Source organism: Entelurus aequoreus, linkage group LG04 (genome assembly GCF_033978785.1).
Source record: "Entelurus aequoreus isolate RoL-2023_Sb linkage group LG04, RoL_Eaeq_v1.1, whole genome shotgun sequence".
NCBI classification, from domain to species: domain Eukaryota; kingdom Metazoa; phylum Chordata; class Actinopteri; order Syngnathiformes; family Syngnathidae; genus Entelurus; species Entelurus aequoreus.
Window position 1 is genome coordinate 83,363,881 of NC_084734.1, and position 24,350 is coordinate 83,388,230.

The 24,350-nt window shown below is 38.5% G+C and overlaps 1 protein-coding gene across 1 annotated transcript; it reads left to right on the top strand.

Annotated features, from left to right (window-relative positions):
* Positions 1-599: 599 nt before the first annotated feature.
* LOC133649100 (pre-mRNA-splicing factor SLU7-like) lies at positions 600-24,253 on the top strand. The gene is made up of 14 exons (XM_062045889.1): positions 600-1,089; positions 3,318-3,471; positions 4,702-4,782; positions 4,876-5,040; positions 9,165-9,230; positions 9,312-9,443; positions 9,653-9,750; positions 13,793-13,860; positions 13,994-14,133; positions 14,461-14,622; positions 14,694-14,795; positions 14,863-14,946; positions 21,902-22,033; positions 22,825-24,253. Exons 1-14 carry the CDS (start codon positions 926-928, stop codon positions 23,002-23,004), a joined length of 1,728 nt encoding a protein of 575 aa, XP_061901873.1. The 5' UTR covers positions 600-925; the 3' UTR covers positions 23,005-24,253.
* Positions 24,254-24,350: the final 97 nt, after the last annotated feature.

Consider the following 24,350-nt stretch of genomic DNA (forward strand, 5'->3'; position numbering starts at 1 on the left):
TATATATATATATATATATATATATATATATATATATATATATATATATATATATATATATATATATATATATATATATACATATATATATATATATATATACTATTCGTTTTTTGTTTGTTTGTGCTCCAAGCAATAACTGTTTTTATTTAGAAAAATAATAACGATATATTTTAATCAATGTTTTATTACAGGACTTTGTTGAATATTCATTGATAAATAATGAAGTAGTTTTTAAAATATATTTTTTCTGCTTTTATTTCTTGTTGTGCTATGGACAGTGACTGGTTGTATTAAAAATGTAAACATACAACTTAAGTGCATACTGTACGGTGTTTAATTAATTATCTAAATGCATGCGTAGTATTTTTTCCAAGCCGATAGATCTACCTGCTTCTCAAGATCGATACCAATAACTTATTTGTATCATTTTTTTTTTTTTTACATTTTGATTCAACTGCTTTGTGCACATCTTTTTTTTTTGCGGCTGTTTTTTTTCAATGAAATCTTTGTATACAATGCTATATTTGCAATTGTTTAAAATGTATTATATGTTGGAGTCGTACCTCTTCCAGCCGAGCAGTAGCCGAACTTGGCCGCTGCGTCCGCTAGATATCGCCCTTCACATTTTAATTTCGACACCACAGAAGAAGATACCTGTGACGTCACGTATCGTTTTTTAAAATGGCGTCGCTCGTGTAAACTCGCCTTGTTTATATTACGTTGTACAGAAGAATAACCTTAAAACACGAGGTTATCTATTGATAAGGTAACCCCTTTTTGTTTCTTTATCAAAACGTAACGACCTTGTCTCTTTGTTAAGCAGAAGTGTTTCTGGAGGAAACGTAACGCTCTTTTCTGTCGCACTTGCTACGACGTGACCACCGCCAGGTTGTTACCACCGTTACCACCGCCAGGTTGAGTCATGGAGGAGCCGAGTCAGAGTAACGATAATCAGGGGAACACGGAGGGCAACGTGGGCCTGGACGAGCCCAAAAAGATGACCCGGGAGGACTGGAGGAAGAAGAAGGAGCTGGAGGAGCAGAGGAAGCTGGGAAACGCTCCAGCTGAGGTGGACGAAGAGGGCAAGTAAGTTAGAGATTTAAGTTAAATATACTCCATTAATGATTGTTATGTTAATATTGCATCGCTTCAGCAAGTATTAAACGATAGTTATAGTGCAGGTTGATTGTCACGGTTTACTTGGGTGGGTTGATCCATATTCTGATATTATCGATAACAGGATTGTATCGGTATCTGGTCGATACAAGTGTGATGATATCGCCATTTTAAGAAAAACATGTGTCTGGGGGGGGCAATCATACTGGCCAACCTTGAGACCTCAGAATTAGGGAGGTATTCAAAAGGCCTGCTGGGGTTCATATATATATATATATATATATATATATATATATATATATATATATATCATATATGTTAATGGACAAGATATTGCCTAATTTTGTGAATTGATTGCAATATAATAAATAAAAAAAATCAAAACTGATAATTGATCTGAAATTGATGAAAACAAATAATGTGTTGAAAATAAAAGAAAGAAAGAATGAATGTATCATTATTTTTGGATCCAATGTTAAACGTTTACTAATATTAAAGCTCCTCAAGAGTTTTTGTCCAAAGCTGCTATCAACACAAACTAACTGGAAGTCTGCACTATGGTGCAGATGGACATTAAAACCTGAAATATTATACAAAAAATGGTGCTGATGAGTGAAAGACCATCCCAGTTATTAGCCATGTTTAAAATCACTCATGTAGACACCTTGAATTGTGTGCATTATTATCGCCACACTATTTATTTTGATAAATGTTACCCCTTTTAATTAAGCTTTTTTTTTAAAGATTTAAAAAAATAATTTATTATTAAAAATTTTAATTCTAACAAGATCTATTAGACACCTGCATAACTATCCTGCATGTCAGTTACCTGACTTGTGCACTCTAGGAATGTAGTCTTCAACACCATAACCCCCCACAGGATATCATGCGTGTTAAATAAATATGGGAAAACTAATTACATTATTGCAGTTTGAACCATAAAATGTTAGTAAGATTGGAGTACATCATCAATAATACACTGGTGGTAAGCTGAGGTGGACGAAGAGGGCAAGTAAGTTTAAGATTTAAGTTAAATATACTCCATTAATGATTGTTATGTTAATATTGCATCGCTTCAGCAAGTATTAAACGATAGTTATAGTGCAGGTTGATTGTCACAGTTTACTTGGGTGGGTTGATCCATATTCTGATATTATCGATAACAGGATTTTATCGGTATCTGTTCGATACAAGTGTGATGATATCGCCATTTTAAGAAAAACATGTGTCTGGGGGGGGCAATCATACTGGCCAACCTTGAGACCTCAGACTTAGGGAGATATTCAAAAGGCCCGCTGGGGGTCATATATATATATATATATATATATATATATATATATATATATATATATATATATATATATATATATTAGGGCTGTGAATCTTTGGGTGTCCCACGATTTGATTCAATATCGATTCTTGGGGTCACGATTCGATTCAAAATCGATTTTTTTTTTTTCAATTCAACATGATTCTCGATTCAAAAACGATTTTTTTCCCGATTCAAAAGGATTCTCTATTCATTCAATACATAGGATTTCAGCAGGATCTACCCCAGTCTGCTAACATGCAAGCATAGTAGTAGATTTTTGTAAAAAGCTTTTATAATTGTAAAGGACAATGTTTTATCAACTGATTGCAATAATGTACATTTGTTTTTAACTATTAAATGAACCAAAAATATGACTTATTTTATCTTTGTGAAAATATTGGACACAGTGTGTTGTCATGCTTATGAGATGCGATGCATACATTTCTAATGATAATGTGATTTTTAATCACTGCTATGTTGAAATTGTAACTAATATTGATACTGTTGTTGATAATATTCACTTTTGTTTCACTACTTTTGGTTTGTTCTGTGTCGTGTTTGTGTCTCCTCAATTGCTCTGTTTATTGCAGTTCTGAGTGTTGCTGGGTCGGGTTTGGTTTTGGAATTGGATTGCATTGTTATGGTATTGCTGTGTATTTTGTTGGATTGATTAATTTAAAATAAATTATAAATAAATAAATAATAAAATCGATTTTTTTAAAATGAGAATCGATTCTGAATCGCACAACGTGAGAATCGCGATTCGAATTCGAATCGATTTTTTCCCCACATCCCTCGTTGGCAAGTATGTGCACAGTACAAGTTCACTGTACTTTGTACAAAACTAAATCTCCGTGTCTTGTTTTTTGTGTCACTAATTTTCCAGAGACATAAACCCACACATCCCCCAGTATATTTCCTCAGTGCCGTGGTATATCGACCCATCCAAAAGACCTACACTTAAACATCAAAGACCACAGTTTGAAATTCAGGAGGAGTTTTCTGCCATTGGAGAATGGTATAAAAGAGGAGTGCAAGAGGTGAGATAAAGGTTACTCTTAAGATTTGATTAGATTGTAAAGATAATACAGTGCATCCAAAAAGTATTCACAGCACTTCACTTTTTCCATGTTTTGTTATGTTACAGCCTTATTCCAAAATGGAATAAATTCATTGGTGTCCTCAAAATTCTAAAGACAATAAACCATAATGACAATGTGAAACGTTTTTATACAATTTTTTGCAAATGTATTGAAAATAAAAAAATCACATGTACACAAATACTTTGTTGATGCAGCTTTGGCAGCAATTAAAGCCTCAAGTCTTTTTAATACGATGCCACAAGCTTGGCACACCTATCTTTGGGTAGTTTCACCCATTCCTCTTTGCAGCACCTCTCAAGCTCCATCAGATTGGATGGTAAGTGTTGGTTTTCATCCAGGAAGTCTCTGTACATTGCTGCATTCATCTTAGTCTAGTCAGGGAGGTGACCAAGAACCCGATGGTCACTGTCATAGCTCCAGAATTCCTCTGTGGAGAGATGAGATCCTTCCAGAAGGACAACCACCTCTGCAGCAATCCACCAATCAAGCCTGAATGGTATAGTGGCCAGACGGAAGCCATGTCTTAGTACTCTCAGAGTCTCAGACCATGAGAAACACAATTCTCTGGTCTGATGAGTCAAAGATTGAAGTCTTTGGAGGGAATGCCAGGCATCATATTTGGAGTAAACCAGGTACTGCTCATCACCAGGCCAATACCATTCCTACAGTGTAGCTTGGTGGTGGCAGCACCATGCTGTGGGGTTGTCTTTCAGCGGCAGGAACTGGGGGACTAGTCAGGATAGAGGGAAAGATGAATGCAGCAATGTACAGAGACATCCTGGATGAAAACCAATCTTCCCATCCAACCTGATGGAGCTTGAAAGATGCTGCAAAGAGGAATGGGCGAAACTGCCCAAAGATAAGTGTGCCAAGGTTGTGTTCATATTCAAAAAGGCTTGAGACTGTAAATGATGCCAAAGATGCATCGACAAAGTATTGAACAAATGCTGTGAATGCTTATGCACATGTGATTTTTTTATATTTTTATTTTAATAAATATACAAAATAAAAAAATTTCTGGACAACAATGAATTTATTCCATATTGGAATAATAACATAACAAAATGTGGAAAAAGTGAAGCGCTGTGAATACTTTCCAGATGCACTGTTTAAAAAAAAAAAAAAAAGAACCTCAGGTGAACTAACTTTCGTCACTTCTCTAAACAGAACAACGTAACAACTAAATACCGTAAGGGTGCCTGTGAGAACTGTGGCGCAATGACGCACAAGAAAAAGGACTGCTTGGAGGTAAAAGAAAACAACACAAGGTCTGGGTCGCCTATTGAGGCCCTCTTGATGACTTGATCGGGACTTTTGAGTTTGTACCATTTTTGCTCTCAGCGCCCCAGAAAAGTTGGGGCTAAATTCACGGGCACCCGCATCGCACCGGATGAACATTCTCAGATCCAACTCCACCTGGACTACGATGGAAAGCGAGATCGCTGGAATGGCTACAACCCTGAGGAACACCAGCGCATCGTGGAGGAGTACGCCAAAGTAGATCTGGTAAGCAGTCAAATTAATAAAGTCCACTGCACCATAGAGTTTACAATCCTGACACCAAAAAGTCCAAGTTTTTTTATTAAACTGCAACAATTTGTATCACTGTGCAGTTACAGTATGTGTATTCTTTTAAGTGGTTTTCTGGTGATTACTAAATTAAAGACTGACTAAATCCATGGTGTACAATAGGGGTGTCAAAAAAAAGTATTTTCAGATTAATCGCGATTCTTATTTGTAACGATTCTTAATCGATTAAAAAAAATCAAAAATCGATTTTCAAATTTAAAATATTATTTTATTTTATTTGTATTTATTTTTTTCTTAATTTGTCCTGTCCAGCCACTCAGGCAGATGTTGATGTAGATTTTTATATTTGCTGAACAGATTTACTTTAGAAAAGAGAAGTGTTGTATACTTCTCTTGTTGCCTGTTTTGTGTTTGACTTTATTAAATGTTTGGGAAACATTTTATTAAACAAAAACTGTTTTCTTTTAAGTTATATAGAAATGTATCACAGCTGTTTATTTAATGGAGGAATGTAGTTAATCATAGGACTCACATCCAATGTTATTAAAAAAGTATATTGATTTTGAATTGAGAATCGTTTTGAATCGATTCTGAATGGAATCTTTACCCCCGAGAATCGAATAGAGTGGTGCCGAAAGATTCACATCCCTAGTGTGCAAACTTTCCAAAGAGAATTTAGAACATGCAGGTGTATATTTAATATTTTCATTTTGGTAACAAGCTATAACCAACTCATTTATATATGCTAAGAAGATGTATATGGGACATTCCACCAAATAATTTGCTTGTTCTAACACTCTAAAAATATACTTTTATTTCAGCTCTACATGTAATACACACATTGAACTACACAAAATGGTACTAGCATTTCTGTAGAGATGAGCGATATGGCCTAAAATCTATCTATGTATGTATTGCAGCCTCCTGCAATAACGATATACATCACAATATGTTATTTGGTATATAAAGGATAATAGAACCATTTCAAAAGGGGTTGCAAAGGTTCCTAATTTGGCTGCTGACATATCCAGTAAAATATTGCGTAATCTCTGGTTATTTTGTCAGAACTGTTATAAATCTACTTGCTAATTTACTGTTAATATCTGGTTACTTTCCGTTATAACATGTTTCTATCTTCACTTATGTTAAAATGTCATAAACACCTTTTCTTCGGTTTGATACTTTGCATTAGTTTTGGGCGATACTACCGTATTTTTCGGACTATAAATCGCAGTTTTTTTCATAGTTTGGCCGGGGGTGCGACTTATACTCAGGAGCGACTTATGTGTGAAATTATTAACACATTACCGTAAAATAGCAAATAATATTATTTAGCTCATTCACGTAAGAGACTAGACGTATAAGATTTCATGGGATTTAGCGATTAGGAGTGACAGATTGTTTGGTAAACGTATAGCATGTTCTATATGTTATAGTTATTTGAATGACTCTTACCATAATATGTTACGTTAACATACCAGGCACGTTCTCAGTTGGTTATTTATGCCTCATATAACGTACACTTATTCAGCCTGTTGTTCACTATTCTTTATTTATTTTAAATTGCCTTTCAAATGTCTATTTTTGGTGTTGGGTTTTATCAAATACATTTCCCCAAAAAATGCGACTTATACTCCAGTGCGACTTATATATGTTTTTTTCCTTCTTTATTATGCATTTTCGGCCGGTGCGATATATACTCCGGAGCGACTTATACTCCGAAAAATAGGGTACATATTTGGGTATGGATCAAATACCAAATAGTTACAGAGACAGTATTGGTCATACCAACGCTGATACTTGTATTTAAAAATTTCAAGGTCATTAAACTATTCCATTTTTGATCACAATTATGATCAGACAAAAACACAGAATGGCGGTGTGACAATGTCAATTAAATATTTCAATTATTTCCTACTACTGGCTTCTGATGTAAATATGTTGGTGTTTGCCCTTTAAGCCCCCAAGTTTGTTTTGTAAACAATAACAAAAACCACAAAATATTTTTTTGACGAATAATCTAACTACTGTAGTATTGACCACATTATGCCTTGTACCGTTATTGTTGATATTTGTATTAACCCGCACACCTTTGTTTACATTCAATAACACTAGCTTGCGTTTAGCTTATCCACAGTGTGTAGTGTAGCATGTTTAACTATTTTTCGTCCTTCACTGGTAATGATACTTGCAAGAAACACCATTTATTTGCCACCATAGAGGTGAGGACTGTTGACATAAAAGTGGCTTTGCACCGTGGAAGGACTAGGAAAAATGCTACACTGCGTTGACGACACGTTTGTTCGCTCGTTGCTGTCAAATTCGCAGACACAGCTAGAATGTGTCATCAACATGCACTATCACAATATAAAGGTAGTATTAAAAGCGCTAGAGTTGGCCACATTTATTGTTTGTATTGGGCAACCAACCAATTTTTGTACAGTGTTTCTAGGGCAGGGGTCACCAACCTTTTTGAAACCAAGAGCTACTTCTTGGGTCCTGATTAATGCGAAGGGCTACCAGTTTGATACACACTTAAATAAATTGCCAGAAATAGCCAATTTGCTCAATTTAACTTTAACTCTATGTTATTATTAATAATTAATGATATTTACACTTAATTGAACGGTTTAAAAGAGGAGAAAACACGAAAAAAATGACAATTTCGACTCTTTAAAATTCAAAATTCAACCGAAAAAAAGAAGAGAAAAACTTAAAAAAAGAATTTATGGAACATCATTAGTAATTTTTCCTGATTAAGATTAATTTTAGAATTTTGATGACATGTTTTAAATAGGTTAAAATCCAATCTACACTTTGTTAGAATATATAACAAATTGGACCAAGCTATATTCCTAACAAAGACAAATCATTATTTCTTCTAGATTTTCCAGAACAAACATTTTAAAATAAATTCAAAAGACTTTGAAATAAGATTTAAATTTGATTCTACAGATTTTCTAGATTTGCCAGAATAATTTTTTTGAATTTTAATCATAATAAGTTTGAAGAAATATTTCACAAATATTCTTCGTCGAAAAAACAGAAGCTAAAATGAAGAATTAAATTAAAATGTATATATTATTCTTTACAATAAAAAAAAAAAAAATTTACTTGAACATTGATTTAAATTGTTAGGAAAGAAAAGGAAGGAATTTAAAAGGTAAAAAGGTATATGTGTTTAAAAATCCTAAAATCATTTTTAAGGTTGTATTTTTTCTCTAAAATTGTCTTTCTGAAAGTTATAAGAAGCAAAGTAAAAAAATTAATGAATTTATTTAAACAAGTGAAGACCAAGTCTTTTAAATATTTTCTTGGATTTTCAAATTGTATTTGAGTTTTGTCTCTCTTAGAATTAAAAATGTTGGGCAAAGCGAGACCAGCTTGCTAGTAAATAAATAAAATTAAAAAAATAGATGCAGCTCACTGGTAAGTGCTGCTATTTGAGCTATTTTTAGGACAGGCCGGCGGGCTACTCATCTGGTCCTTACGGGCTACCTGGTGCCCGCGGGCACCGTGTTGGTGACCCCTGTTCTAGGGTGAATATGACTCATTTTAATAACAGGACTGAAAGTAACAGGAGTGAGTGTTTAGCAAATTCATTAACATTTTTTTGTAGTTTTTTTGTAGAGGTGAAATTAAATTAAAGTTGGCAGCTTTGACCCATTGTTAACTAAGCATATTATTGTAATCATCATTTAACTTTCTCTCTTTATGGTATACTTTTTGTTTTGTTTTGTTGTTGTTGTTTTTTTTGTGTGTGCCCAGGCCCAATAGAAATTGAGCTAGGGCGCACTTTGGACGCCCCTCGACTAAATCAAAAGAGATGCTGGGTCCACATTCATCCTTAAATTGATAGTTTAGTTGATTATGAATTGTATTAGTTCGATTAAATAGTTCATTTACAGCATTTAAGTTTTAATTATTGATTTTTAGGAAAGAAAAAAAAAAGAAGAAAATCTACTGTAGACAACAAAATCGTAGATCCCAGTTTGTGTAGTTCACCAGTTATTTTCAGTATGTTGTGATTAACTGTTTACTGGTTCGTGAAACTCAACTCTACCTTGAAATTTTTGATGTTCTATGTGTTATTCTTTCAGGCCAAAAGGACACTAAAGGCTCATAAGCTTCAGGATGAGTTGGCTTCAGGAAAACTGGACCAATCAGTAAGACTTCCTCCGTGCCTGCAGCAAGATAATAAACTAGGCTCGCTTTGAAAACCATATTTTCTGATGTTTTTCATGCAGGAGCGCGAACATGACAGCGAGGACGAGGATGAAGATAAATACGCAGATGATGTCGACATGCCGGGTCAGAACTTTGACTCCAAGAGAAGAATCACCGTCAGGAATTTGCGTATCAGAGAAGACACAGCTAAAGTAAGTATAGTGTTTCCATCACTGTAACTATGGCAACTGTTTGCACCATGTTTCTCATCATCAATGTATTGTTATTTTCAACCAATCTTCTTCAGACACCCAGTAATTATCTCCTATTTATTATGTTTACACTCCGTATATGCACACCCTTTTGAAGGTAAAATTGCCCTAATGTGCCACCCCTTAATCTTAATTCCCTTTTCCTACAGTACTTGAGGAACCTGGATCCAAACTCTGCCTACTACGATCCAAAGACGCGAGCAATGAGAGAGAACCCGTACTCCAGCACAGGCATGAACCCAGACGAGTAAGTCAGTAGACTTCGTTTCCATGTAGAGCGGTACCTCAACTTACGAGTATTTTAAGATATGAGGTGTCTCTCGCCTTTTTGTTATGCTTTAAATTGCGAGCACAGTTACGAACCGCAAGGTGGGCGTAGCTAATGCCACAGTGTACGTTGTTAGATCCTCCCCAAAACTTCTAGTCTAACTTCCTAGCATTAGTTTATATCTAGAGATGGAAAAAGCTTGGTTTTTAGAGACCAGGAAAAAACCCTCAAGCAAAGCACATATATATACTACAAACCCCGTTTCCATATGATTTGGGAAATTGTGTTGGATGTAAATATAAACGGAATACAATGATTTGCAAATCCTTTTCAACCCATATTCAGTTGAATGCACTACAAAGACAAGATATTTTGATGTTCAAACTCATAAACTTTATCTTTTTTTGCAAATAATAATTAACTTAGAATTTCATGGTTGCAACACGTGCCAAAGTAGTTGGGAAAGGGCATGTTCACCACTGTGTTACATGGCCTTTCCTTTTAACAACACTCAGTAAACGTTTGGGAACTGAGGAGACACATTTTTTAAGCATCTCAGGTGGAATTCTTTCCCATTCTTGCTTGATGTACAGCTTAAGCTGTTCAACAGTCCGGGGGTCTCCGTTGTGGTATTTTAGGCTTCATAATTCACCACACATTTTCAATGGGAGACAGGTCTGGACTACAGGCAGGCCAGTCTAGTACGCGCACTCTTTTACTATGATGTAACACGTGGCTTGGCCTTGTCTTGCTGAAATAAGCAGGGGCGTCCATGGTAACGTTGCTTGGATGGCAACATATGTTGCTCCAAAACTTGTATGTACCTTTCAGCATTAATGGTGCCTTCACAGATGTGTAAGTTACCCATGTCTTGGGCACTAATACACCCCCATACCATCACAGATGCTGGCTTTTCAACTTTGCGCCTATAACAATCCGGATGGTTCTTTTCCTCTTTGGTCCGGAGGACACGACGTCCACAGTTTCCAAAAACAATTTGAAATGTGGACTCGTCAGACCACAGAACACTTTTCCACTTTGTATCAGTCCATCTTAGATGAGCTCAGGCCCAGCGAAGCCGACGGCGTTTCTGGGTGTTGTTGATAAACGGTTTTCGCCCTGCATAGGAGAGTTTTAACTTGCACTTACAGATGTAGCGACCAACTGTAGTTACTGACAGTGTGTTTCTGAAGTGTTCCTGAGCCCATGTGGTGATATCCTTTACACACTGATGTTGCTTGTTGATGCAGTACAGCCTGAGGGATCAAAGGTCACGGGCTTAGCTGCTTACGTGCAGTGTGATTTCTCCAGATTCCCTGAACCCTTTGATGATATTACGGAGCGTAGATGGTGAAATCCCTAAATTCCTTGCAATAGCTGGTTGAGAAAGGTTTTTCTTAAACTGTTCAACAATTTGCTCACGCATTTGTTGACAAAGTGGTGACCCTCGCCCCATCCTTGTTTGTGAATGACTGAGCATTTCATGGAATCTACTTTTATTCCCAATCATGGCACCCACCTGTTCCCAATTTGCCTGTTCACCTGTGGGATGTTCCAAATAAGTGTTTGATGAGCATTCCTCAACTTTATCAGTATTTATTGCCACCTTTCCCAACTTCTTTGTCACGTGTTGCTGGCATCAAATTCTAAAGTTAATGATTATTTGCAACAAAAAAAAAGTTTGTCAGTTTGAACATCAAATATGTTGTCTTTGTAGCATATTCAACTGGATATGGGTTGAAAATGATTTGCAAATTGTTGTATTCCGTTTATATTTACATCTAACACAATTTCCCAACTCATATGAAAACGGGGTTTGTACAACAGGACTTGCAACAAGGGGGCTGTTGCCACTAGGAGCAGTGCTTTGTTTTCCGTCCTACCATGTGGGGTGAAGCGTCGAAGGTGTTGGGGGTGGGGTGTGTGTGTGTGTGTGTGTGTGTGTGTGTGTGTGGCATGTATTTTCCTTGGATGCGTTTGTTCCTCGACCTTGGTGATCTGTCAAACGCGATAACACAGCCAGTCAGTCCAACAAAAGTCAACAAACAACAGGTGTATGTCCATGAGAGACAGGGAAGGAGTTTTTAGCGTCTTCGCTAGACTGTCCTTTTAGGGGAATCTCGAAGCAATGACCTTGCCAGGTTACTTGCAGCCAGGAAAAATTATACAGATTAGAATGTTTGTATTTAAGCGAGCAAAAACAATTTTTAACTTTTCACTTTAATTGGCTCTTTCTTGCCTTGAAATTCATCATACTTTGCCATGCAGAGCAGACGGTATCTCCAAGAGGTTGTCCAGTTTGCGATTTAGTCCAAAATCACAAAAGTCTGCGTGCCCACAGCTCTGCCCGCACCCTCCAATCATTCGTGGCAGCTTTGGGGTACCTTGAACGGCTGTCAGCATCTTCCAATTCGTCGTTACACCAGGTCAACGCTTACTCCAATCAACAGGTGTCTTCTTATCATGATTCGGAATAGGTAGATATTGTGTTAATTTTGACTTTTTAATTTAGTTTTAGTCAGTCTTTTGACAAAAATGTATTTTACTTTGATTCATTTTAGTCATTTAAATTGATTTGTTTATCTAGTTTTCGTCGACTAAAATCCTCAACGTTTTAGTAGACTAATATATAAGGTATAAAGGATAACGCATCTTTTAATTTGTCGATGCTGCAACTTTTCCATTCATCCATTTTCTTCCGCTTATCCGAAGTCGGGTCGCGGGGGCAGCAGCATAAGCAGAGAACCCAACACTTCCCTCTCCAGCTACTTCGTCCAGCTCTTTCCGGGGGATCCCGAGGCGTTCCCATGCCAGCTGGGAGACGTAGTCTCTCCACCGTGTCCTGGGTCTTCCCCGTGGTCTCCTACAGGTCGGACGTGCCCTAAACAGGCGTCCGGGGGGCATCTTGACCAAATGCCCGAGCCACCTCATCTGGCTCCTCTCGATGTGGAGGACTAGCAGCTTTACTCTGAGCTCCTCCTGAATGACAGAGCTTCTCACCCTATCTCTAAGGGGGAGCCTCGCCACCCGGCGGAGGAAACTTATTTCGGCCGCTTGTACCCGTGATCCTGTCCTTTCGGTCATAACCCAAATCTCATGACCATAGGTGAGGATGGGAACATTGATCAATCGGTAAATTAAGAGCTTCTTCACTCCTTTATCGCTACGGATTGATACAGAGTCCAGATCATTGTCAATCTCACAATCCACTCCTCCCTCACTCGTGAACAAGACTCCAAGGTACTTGAGGTCCTGCACTTGGGGCAAGATCTCCTCCTCAACCCGGAGATGGCACTCCACCCTTTTCTGGGCGAGAGTCACAGACTCGAACTTGGAGGTGCTGATTCTCATCCCAGCCGCTTCACACTCAGCTGCGAACCGATCCAGTGAGAGCTGAAGATCCTGGTCAGATGAAGGCAGCAGGAACACATCGTCTGCAAAAAGCAGAGACCTAATCCTGCAGCCACCAGACTGTATCCCCTCAATGCCCTGACTGCGCCTAGAGATTCTGTCCATAAATGTTATGAACAGAATCAATGACGTATTTCAATAAATCTGAATATGGCGCATCACATTATTTCAGAATCAATTCGGACTAAGAAACTAATTAAAGCCTCAGAATTATTTTCTGAACCTACATTCAATACAGTGTAGTATGCAATGGTGCACTTATCGGGGCCCGGCTCACCTCATGGTGTCCAGAACGACCGGCGCACGCTTTACAGCGGACCCAGTGTCTTGTTGCGGTTTGTGGAACATGACCAAGCAAGAGTCGGTCCAGGACTACCTTGAGCTGCAGTGGTGTGTGTCCCGCCTGGACCCCGGGGGTTCTGAGCGTGGAGGGCACCATGTTGGGGCTCCAGGAGCTGGAGAGGGAGCTTGTTATATCACTTCATTAAACTACCGTACTGTAGTTGTTATTGTATTTTTTTCCAAGCAATTATTCAAAAAGTTTTTAAAAGGTATGTTCCACTTTTCCTTCAGTTGATATCTATGGACATTGTGTTATTTTTTTTGCCAGAGTGGGGTATGCTGGGGACAACTTTGCCCGCTATACTGGAGACACCATAACCATGGCTCAGACGCAAAGTAAGCCACAAATAACTTTATAATGCAAATAGAATAATGAAAAGCTGTGGCCTTGTTGCCATAAAAGCGATAGGAAGACTCTCAATTAGCTTTAGCTACTTAGCTTGAGGTGATCGACCCCATCTCCTTCCAGTGTTCGCTTGGGAAGCCTACGAGAGGGGCTCCGAGGCGCATCTACAGGCCGACCCCACCAAGCTGGAGCTGCTTCATCGGTCCTTTAAGGTCAAGAAGGAGGACTTTAAAGAGCAACAGAGGGACAGCATCCTGGAGAAGGTAACGACAGTGCGCTGGTGGGAACATCACACCAGGCTGTTGTCTCACTTTTATACAAGTCAAACCAAGCAAGTTTGTTTTTCCAACATACGTACTGTTGTTGTGCACTACACTTGTTCACACAAACGTTGCTAAACAAAGAAAATGAAGTCCAAATCTTTATCAAATTAAAAAATTATTTAGTTTTGTCATTTTCGGAAAGCTTCTCTCTAATTCTCACCTGCTAATTTATTTAGTTTGTATTATCTCTGTGGGAAAGGTTTGTTCCACTGTTTCTCCCAAAAGACCAGGTTTAGAAGCTGACTTTTTCCCCTTGTGCGTTATTAGTATGGAGGCCAGGAGCACCTGGACGCACCCCCCCGAGAGCTGCTGTTGGCTCAGACAGAAGACTACGTGGAGTACTCCCGTCACGGCGCTGTGTTGAAAGGTCTTGAGAAAGCCATCGCTCGCTCCAAGTACGAAGAAGACGTACTCATCAACAACCACACCGTAAGAACGAGCGAACACACTTGCTCTGATTGGCTTCTTCCTTTCTTGACAACAAACGCTCTCCTCCACAGTGTATTTGGGGCTCCTACTGGAAAGATGGCTTCTGGGGATACAAGTGCTGCCACTCCATGGTCAAGCAGAGTTACTGCACGGGCGACACTTTGATTGGAATTGTGAGCACTGAACTTCTTGGTTTGCATCAACTTTGTGTAACTTTTTCTTTTTTTCTATCAATTAAAGAGCAACACAGAGTGTGTTCCATTTGAAGACGGTATGAACCAGCCACTGGAGGAAGAGGAGGAGGAACCCAAGACTCTGCTTGAGGCAAGACATGCCTTTACTTCTTTATTTCATTTATTGATCAACTGTCTACTCAATTAACAATCAATGTAGGGCTGCAACTAACGATTAATTTGATAATCGATTAATCTGTCGATTATTATACTTGTTATACTTGTATAGTGCTTTTCTACCTTCAAGGTACTCAAAGCGCTTTGACAGTATTTCCACGTTCACCCATTCACACACACATTCACACACTGATGGCGGGAGCTGCCATGCAAGGCGCTACCAGCACCCATCAGGAGCAAGGGTGAAGTGTCTTGCCCAAGGACACAACGGACGTGACTAGGATGGTAGAAGGTGGGGATTGAACCCCAGTAACCAGCAACCCTCCCATTGCTGGCACGGCCACTCTACCAACTTCGCCACGCCGTCCCCGTAACTTCGATTAATCGATTAATAATCGGATAAAAGAGACAAACTACATTTCTATCCTTTCCAGTATTTCATTGGGAAAAAAAACAATTTGATAATCGATTAATCTGTCGATTAGGTGGGGATTGAACCCCAGTAACCAGCAACCCTCCCATTGCTGGCACCGCCACTCTACCAACTTCGCCACGCCGTCCCCGTAACTTCGATTAATCGATTAATAATCGGATAAAAGAGACAAACTACATTTCTATCCTTTCCAGTATTTTATTGGGGAAAAAAACAATTTGATAATCGATTAATCTGTCGATTATTACTTCGATTAATCGATTAATAATCGGATAAAAGAGACAAACTACATTTCTATCCTTTCCAGTATTTTATTGGAAAAAAGTTAAAGTTAAAGTACCAATGATTGTCACACACACACTAGGTGTGGTGAACAGCATACTGGTGCCATGTTCTTTCAACTTGCCAAATAAAACAAGGAAAATGTTACAAAAATGCACACTTTTGACACCTCTGCTATAGATAATAAAAAATTAAATCTGATAAATCTATCGATAAAAAGCAGAGCCTGGCGACGCATGCGCGTTTACCATAACTCTCTCGCTCTCGCTCTCTCTGTCTCTGCCCCTCCCTCACGAATGCTGCTGCGCGCACAATTTGTTTTTTTTTTAACCCCTTCTTAACCCTGAACGTACATTGTTAATACACGCAACCCTAACTCAAAATGCCGGACATTTGAGGCATTTAAGAAACACTGCCCGGACAGCCCCGCAAAAGAGGACATGTCCGGTGAAAAGAAGACGTATGGTCAGTCTATCGCTAGCAGCGATCGGTTTCACCGGAAATGTCCTCTTTTGCTAGCATGCTAGCAGCTAACGGGCTACGATTGACTGACCATACGTCCTCTTTTCACCGGACATGTCCTCTTTTGCAGAGCTGTCAGGGCGGAGTTTCTTAAATGCCTCAAATGTCCGGCATTTTGAGTATTGTTTACACCAGTGGTCCCCAACCACCGGGCTGCAGCCCGGTACCGGTCCGTGGACCGATTGGTACCGGGCCGCGGCCGCACAAGAAATTTAAAAAAAAAAAAAAAAAAAAAAAATTGTTTTTATTTTTTTATTAAATCAACATAAAAAACACAATATATACATTATATATCAATATAAATCAATACAGTCTGCAGGGATACAGTCCGTAAGCACACATGATTGTATTTCTTTAGGGATACAGTCCGTAAGCACACATGATTGTATTTCTTTATGACAAAAAAAAAAAAAAAAATTTTTTTTTTACTACCCCCCGGTCCGTGGGACAAATTTTCAAGCGTTGACCGGTCCGCAAGTACAAAAAGGTTGGGGACCACTGGTTTACACAACGTGCAGTACGCTACTTAATATGTCCGTGTGGAAACTCGTTCGGTACACCTCCGCGCCGAACCGAAACCCTCGTACCGAAACGGTTCGATACAAATACACGTACCGTTACACCCCTATTATTTTTATTATTGTTTCTCAGCTGTTTGTAAATGTCGCAGTTTATAAATAAAGGTTAAATTTTTTTTTTTTAAACGTAGCCTCAGCACATGCGCATAGCATAGATCCAACGAATCGATGACTATATTAATCGCCAACTATTTTTATAATCGGTTTAATCGATTAGTTGTTGCAGCCCTAAATCAATGAATCGATTAATTGCCCTGTTTAAATGATTGTTTTCAATGCAATGGTAGTTTTACTCTTTTATACATGTTGTACTGAGCAGAATACCTGTGGCCCAGAGGCCAAACCCGGCCCGGTAATGACACCATACTGGCCCCCGAGTTCAGTTCAAAACTTGGGAGACAGACATTTTTGCAGCAAATTCCTAAAAACACTAGAGTGCTCCTGTTGTGTAGAGGAACTTGGACCACTCTAAATCTTTGCAATGACATTTTAACCTAGAACACTGGTGCCAAACCTGCAATTTACATAACTGAGGTGTTCCTCAAGGCAACCATTTTAAGTCCTCTCCTTTTTGCCAGTTACAATAATTTTTTGGTAATATGATTCATGTACCTAAGGTGTTGCTGTAGCTTGTTTACTTCAGATGTAGTCAGTAGTCATTTGTTCTACTTCTTTAGTTATGCTAGTGGTGTTCCTCAAGGTTCCGATTTAAGTACCGTATTTTTCGGACTATAAGTCGCAGTTTTTTTCATAGTTTGGCCGGGGGTGCGACTTATGTGTGAAATTATTAACACATTACCGTAAAATATCAAATAATATTATTTAGCTCATTCACGTAAGAGACTAGACGTCTAAGATTTCATGGGATTTAGCGATTAGGAGTGACAGATTGTTTGGTAAACGTATAGCATGTTCTATATTATATATAGTTATTTGAATGACTCTTACCATAATATGTTACGTTAACATACCAGGCACGTTCTCAGTTGGTTATTTATGCCTCAAATAACGTACACTTATTCAGCCTGTTGTTCACTATTCTTTATTTATTTTAAATTGCCTTTCAAATGTCTATTTTTGGTGTTGGGTTTTATCAAATAAATTTCCCCCAAAAATGCGACTTATACTCCAGTGCGACTTATATATATTTTTTCCTTCTTTATAATGCATTTTCGGCCGTTGCGACTTATACTCCGGAGCGATTTATACTCCGAAAAATACGCCATTTTGGGTTAATCAACTGCTGGCCCTTTATTCCAGTTTAAAAAACATGTGAGAGGCTCATATTTTTGCAGAAGGTCCTTAAAAACAGCTTAGTGCGCCTGTAACATTGAAAAAAATCATTACACCAAGATCCAATGTCTACTGTAGAGGATGCTAATTTTCCGGATTATACAAAACAATCTAGTTGAATATCCCAGCTCCAGACTGTCACTGTAGCGTGGATGCAGCTAATGTCAGAACTCTGCATCAGTGTTTATGTGTGGAAGAGTAAAACCGGCTTTTTGGTTTGCGCCCTAAGACATATACAACATAATTCAATGTCTTTAAACCAATTTTAAGAGCCAAACATGAAGTTGTTACCATACAGGTGTTGCACGGGTGTTCCATTTCGTCTAGTAGTACGGTAACGTTCGCCTTAAAAACATTCATGATGTTTCTTGGGCACCGTGTCAGTGTGCACTGATTTAAAATATATTGTACCCGCCATTCTACATCAAATATACCGAATATCTTAAAGGGGCTTTTTGCAATTTGCTCTAAGTGACTTTTTATTTTTTTAGCCCATTTTTTCATGCCTGTGTTTTTCACAATTATTGGTTTTATTGAATACAAATTGTGTGGTGTCGTTGGATATAATGCTTAATACATTGGAAAGTTAGCACCCTCCAGGCATCTCTATAAACATTACAAACCGCTCTTTTAATAATCAGTATATGTAACTAGGGATGATACTCGAAACCGGTTTTCCCGGTTGTTTGATAAGAAAAGAACCGAGTCCTCGGACTCGAATCCCTTTTTGAGAACCGGTACCCGTTATCGAGACCACTATAGTAAAGGAAAAGAGTTGATTCTTTATTCGAATCCCGTCCCGACCAGAAATGCTCCGTGGGACATCACAAGAATTGACGTCACGTAGCTCAGTCATTAGGCGCAGATAGCGAAAGCAGGAAAACAATGGACGGGAAAAAGCGCTCCAAGGTGTAATAAAGTTCAAAACAAAAGCTATAATCCATCGAATAACTTTACTGAGAGATTTTAGCAGGGTAAAACACATGATGAACACTTTTACGACCAACCGGAAACATAGCAACCTGGGTAGCAACGCACCTCCTTTACGGCAGCTGTCGCAACATTCTTAAAACAACCGCAGCACATACATATATATACAACATATCTCCCTTTTTTAACTTTTGTTTTTCTTTCCTTGTAAACAAAACAAAATCACACTGTATATGTGTTGTCTGTCTAATTATAAATAATGCAGACGAGGCGTGTTGGCTGAGTTCTTGACGTTTACTTTCACAGCGTGGCAACATGCAACACTTTTCGGGGCTACCGCGCATGCTCGTAACTCCCGTTGCATGCTGGGTAGTGTAGTTGTTAAATTCTCTAGCTCATAACATTTTTCCCCCTATAAAGAAATAATGTTAACTCAATAAAGTGTATTTCTTTTTTTAGCTTTAACTTTTCATTTTTTAGCATTGTAACCACATTTGCAAAGAACTTTTCTCTTCATAGAATGTTCTTTCAGTAAAGAAATAAAGTGCAAAAATGTCAAAGCATCATAACAAACAGTTATGTCAAATAGCAGCAGAAGTGCACTTTTTGGAGAGCTGTATTATTTTCAGTTTTGTGCCCAAGGGACTGATTTTATTTAACACTATAATATTATTTATACACCTATAGTGATCACAGAGACAGGTTGTTTTTGTGTTACTGTATATATTTGTTTCTCTGAAAAATCCCACTTAATATACTTTGGTAACAACAGTCAATATTTATTTATTTTATTTTATTTTTTTAGGTGGGTAACAGTCAATATTTATTTATTTATTAGATTTTATTTTTTCATTATATAATAAAAGTGAGCTTTTGTTAAACCAAATATTGTGTTTTTTTTTTCATATACAACAACCTATCTGGACTCGATAAGAGAATCAATAAGGAATCGGTTCGATAAGAGGATTCGATAATAGGCTCGAACTCGATAATTCCTTATCAAACATCATCCCTATATGTAACGTACATGGCAGCTGTTGAATGTGTTTCTATTAGGGCTGTCAAAATATTGAGTTAACTTGTGAATAATAACAAAACGTTATCGCATTAATCATGTTTATACGCAGATTAATCACAAAACTTTTTTAGAACGAACATGCTCCTTTGGATATGAAAGGTTGTTATGCGGTCAGGGATCAGATCAATGCATAAATCAATGCAAAGATTGAACCCTGATTGGATTTTAGATTAAACTGCTAACAGGTTTTGAGCAAGTGCATTCAAGTAAAGCATTTAAAAATAATTTATATATGAAATTTGGACAATTAAATTGTTTTGTGTCCCAATATTGGGCACTTTTTTAAGTTAAATGGATCTGTGATTAGCAGAGGTGGGTAGTAACGCGCTACATTTACTCCGTTACATCTACTTGAGTAACTTTTGCGATAAATTGTACTTCTAAGAATAGATTTAATGCAACATACTTTCACTTTTACTTGACTATATTTATAGAGAAGAAACGCTACTTTTACTCCGCTCCATTTATCGACATTCAGCTCGCTACTCGCTACTGATTTTTATCGATCTGTTAATGCACGCTTTGTTTGTTATGGTTTGTCAGACAGACCTTCAAATTAGGATCTATCGCATGCCTGCGTTTCACCAATCAAATACAGTCACTGGTGACGTTTGACTCCGTTTCACCAATCAAATGCAGTCACTGGTGACGTTTGACTCCGTTTCACCAATCAAACAGAGCCAGGCGGTCACGTGATTAGCTGCACATAAAGTTTCAGCGGCAACAAGCTTAAGCTTACATGAACTCAACGTCAAATTTGAGGAAGCACATCGCGGTAAGTAACGTTAGTAGATATTATGGCTGTCTCCGTAGGCTGATGTTAGCTTCCCTGCTATGAATCACTGTCAAATGTACATCGTGTGGGGACATTTATTAACGCACTGCAGCCTCATAGAGAGACAGACAAAGACACACACACACACACACACACACACACACACACACACACACACACACACACACACACACACACACACACACACACACACACACACACACACACACACACACACACACACACACACACACACACACACACGCATGCATAGAAACACCAATCAGTGTGTTCCCAGATGCAGCCCACACCTATCAGTTTATGGTTTGCGTAAAGGCTAACTTGTTATTTTCCTTCGTAAACTCTGCCCAGTGAGCCTATGGTGCTGTTAAGTTATTGTGGCTCAATTTGCATTAATTTTTTTATGTTAATGTATTATTATTTAATATATATTATTGTTTTAGTTGCTTAAGAGATATTCCTGGCTCTGAATTTGCTCATTGCTATTTTTATGTTTTTGTGCATTATTTGTTGCCGTCATCATTAAACGAACAGGTTACTCATCAGTTACTCAGTACTTGAGTAGTTTTTTCACAACATACTTTTTACTTTTACTCAAGTAAATATTTGGGTGACTTCTCCTTACTTTTACTTGAGTAATAAATCTGTAAAGTAACAGTACTCTTACTTGAGTACAATTTCTGGCTACTCTACCCACCTCAGGTGATTAATCATGACTAATCCAAATTCAAAAGTGTGATTAATCTGATGTTAAAAAAATAATTAGTTGACAGCAGTAGTTTTTATGCAGACACAGAATTCTTTCAAACCACACTCGTGTAGATTGATTGACATTTTTTTTCTGTGTGGACGATGCCCTGGATAAACAGTGCCTCTGTTGGTTGGAGCCTAGTAGTGCACTCCTTATGCCTCAATTGCTATCATCAATTCCACATAATCGGTCACTTTTAATTGATGAATGTATTATTATTATGCATGTACCCGGTTTAATATCTCAATCGCTGCCTCGACCCTCAGATGCATCAGGAAAAGATGAAAGAGAAGAAGAAGAAGAAGAAGAAGAGAAGGAAAAATAATAAGAACAAGAAGCCTGTCTCTGACAGCAGTGATTCAGAGGATGAAGAGAAGAAGAAAGAGAAGCTGAACAAGGTAAAAGTGTTCACTTGTGTTTAGGAGTGTCCCGATACAACTCTTTCACTTCTGATACAATACCGATATTGGAGCCTTGAGTATTGGCCATTACCGATGTTAATATGATACGATATCAGCAGGAATCATAGTGCATACTTTTATTACTTTGTAAAGTGGAATGTTAGAAAAGTTTTGATCGAGTACAATTAGTTAGAGAACAATGGTAGGAATGAAAAACGCTAACTTAAAGACATAAAGGTACAGGCTTTTATTTTGTAGTGTGGAATGTCAGAAAAGGTTTGATCGAGTAAACTTAGTTAAAAAGAGAACCATAGTAGGTATGGGGAAAAACGCTAACCTTATGCTTACGGTTGTATGCTTTTATTTTATGTTCTATTTCTGCCTCAGACTTTGTTTCTGTAATTATTATGCAACTATATATTGCAATATTCTTTAATTAAGGACATTTATTACGTATTTCTACCTTGTGTGTTCAGTTGTTGTGTAGCTGCTAGCTCCTAGTGGCTTATAGCTGACCATGTTCACCTTTTGTAAATGACTTCACTAACATACAGGTAAAGATCAAACTTGTGTGCTTATTGGAGGACATTGTCCAGCTTTGCACAAAGAAACACGCTGCAGGACTGCTTGTATCGTAGTTCATATCAGAGATTTTACATGGAAGCCGATATCATCTGATGCTTTTTTTTTTTTTGCTGACATGGAAATGATATCGGACCGGGACACCCCTATTTGGGTTTGCACGTTTTAAGCGCTCTTGAGTTGGCTGACCGATTTGCTCCCCTCAGGCTCTGGAGGCAGAAGACAAGCGTGTGAAGCATGTGGAAGCAATGATGCAGGTGGACGAGAGGAAGAGGCCGTACCAAAGCCTGCAGGAAGTGAAGGCCCCCACAGAGGAGGAGATGGAGGCATTCCGCATGAAACGCTGCCGGGCGGATGATCCCATGGCTTCCTTTCTCGGACAATGACCTTTTCTTTTTCCTCGCTTCCAAACTTTTTCTTCTACCCTTCTAGAGCTGTTGCTCTGTGGAACGGTGTCCCAAACCCAAATTATTCAACTGCAAGAAACACCAAGTGTCTCTTAGTTTGGAGCACATTTTTTGTGATTTTCTGTTGCACCGGGACTAATATTGGTGGCTCGTTTTCTATAGAAGACATGTTTTTTTAAGCATTGTAGTCAAACCAAACTAGTCATACGGTAAAGTTCCCATTTCAGTCAATATTTTTGGTAATATGATTGTGAATATTCATTAGTTTCACGGACATTTATGCTAAGAGCCCAAATCCCTTAAAAACATAGTTTTAAGGACCATCAATGCCGGACGCTGAGATCATTATTCATGCGTTCGTTACGTCTCGTCTCGATTACTGTAACGTATTATTTTCGGGCCTCCCTATGTCTAGCATTAAAAGATTACAGTTGGTACAAAATGCGGCTGCAAGGCTTTTGACAAAAACAAGAAAGTTTGATCATATTACGCCTATACTGGCTCACTTGCACTGGCTTCCTGTGCACTTAAGATGCGACTTTAAGGTTTTACTACTTACGTATAAAATATTACACGGTTTAGCTCCAGCCTATCTCGCCGATTGTATTGTACCATATGTCCCGACAAGAAATCTGCGTTCAAAGAACTCCGGCTTATTAGTGATTCCCAGAGCCAAAAAAAAGTCTGCGGGCTATAGAGCGTTTTCTATTCGGGCTCCAGTACTCTGGAATGCCCTCCCGGTAACAGTTAGAGATGCTACCTCAGTAGAAGCATTTAAGTCCCATCTTAAAACTCATTTGTATAATCTAGCCTTTAAATAGACCCCCCCTTTTTTTTTAGACCAGTTGATCTGCCGTTTCTTTTCTTCTCTCCTCTTCTCCCCTGTCCCTTGCGAGGGGGAGTTGCATAGGTCCGGTGGCCATGGATGAAGTGCTGGCTGTCCAGAGCCGGGACCCCGGGTGGACCACTAGCCCGTGCATCGGTTGGCGACATCTCTGCGCTGCTGACCCGTCTCCGCTCGGGATGGTTTCCTGTTGGCCCCGCTGTGGACTGGACTCCCGCTGATGTGTTGGATCCACTGTGGACTGGACTTTCACAATGTTATGTCAGACCCACTCGACATCCGTTGCTTTCGGTCTCCCCTAGAGGGGGGGGGTTACCCACATATGCGGTCCTCTCCAAGGTTTCTCATAGTCATTCACCGACGTCCCACTGGGGTGAGTTTTTCCTTGCCCGTATGTGGGCTCTGTACCGAGGATGTCGTTGTGGCTTGTACAGCCCTTTGAGACACTTGTGATTTAGGGCTATATAAATAAACATTGATT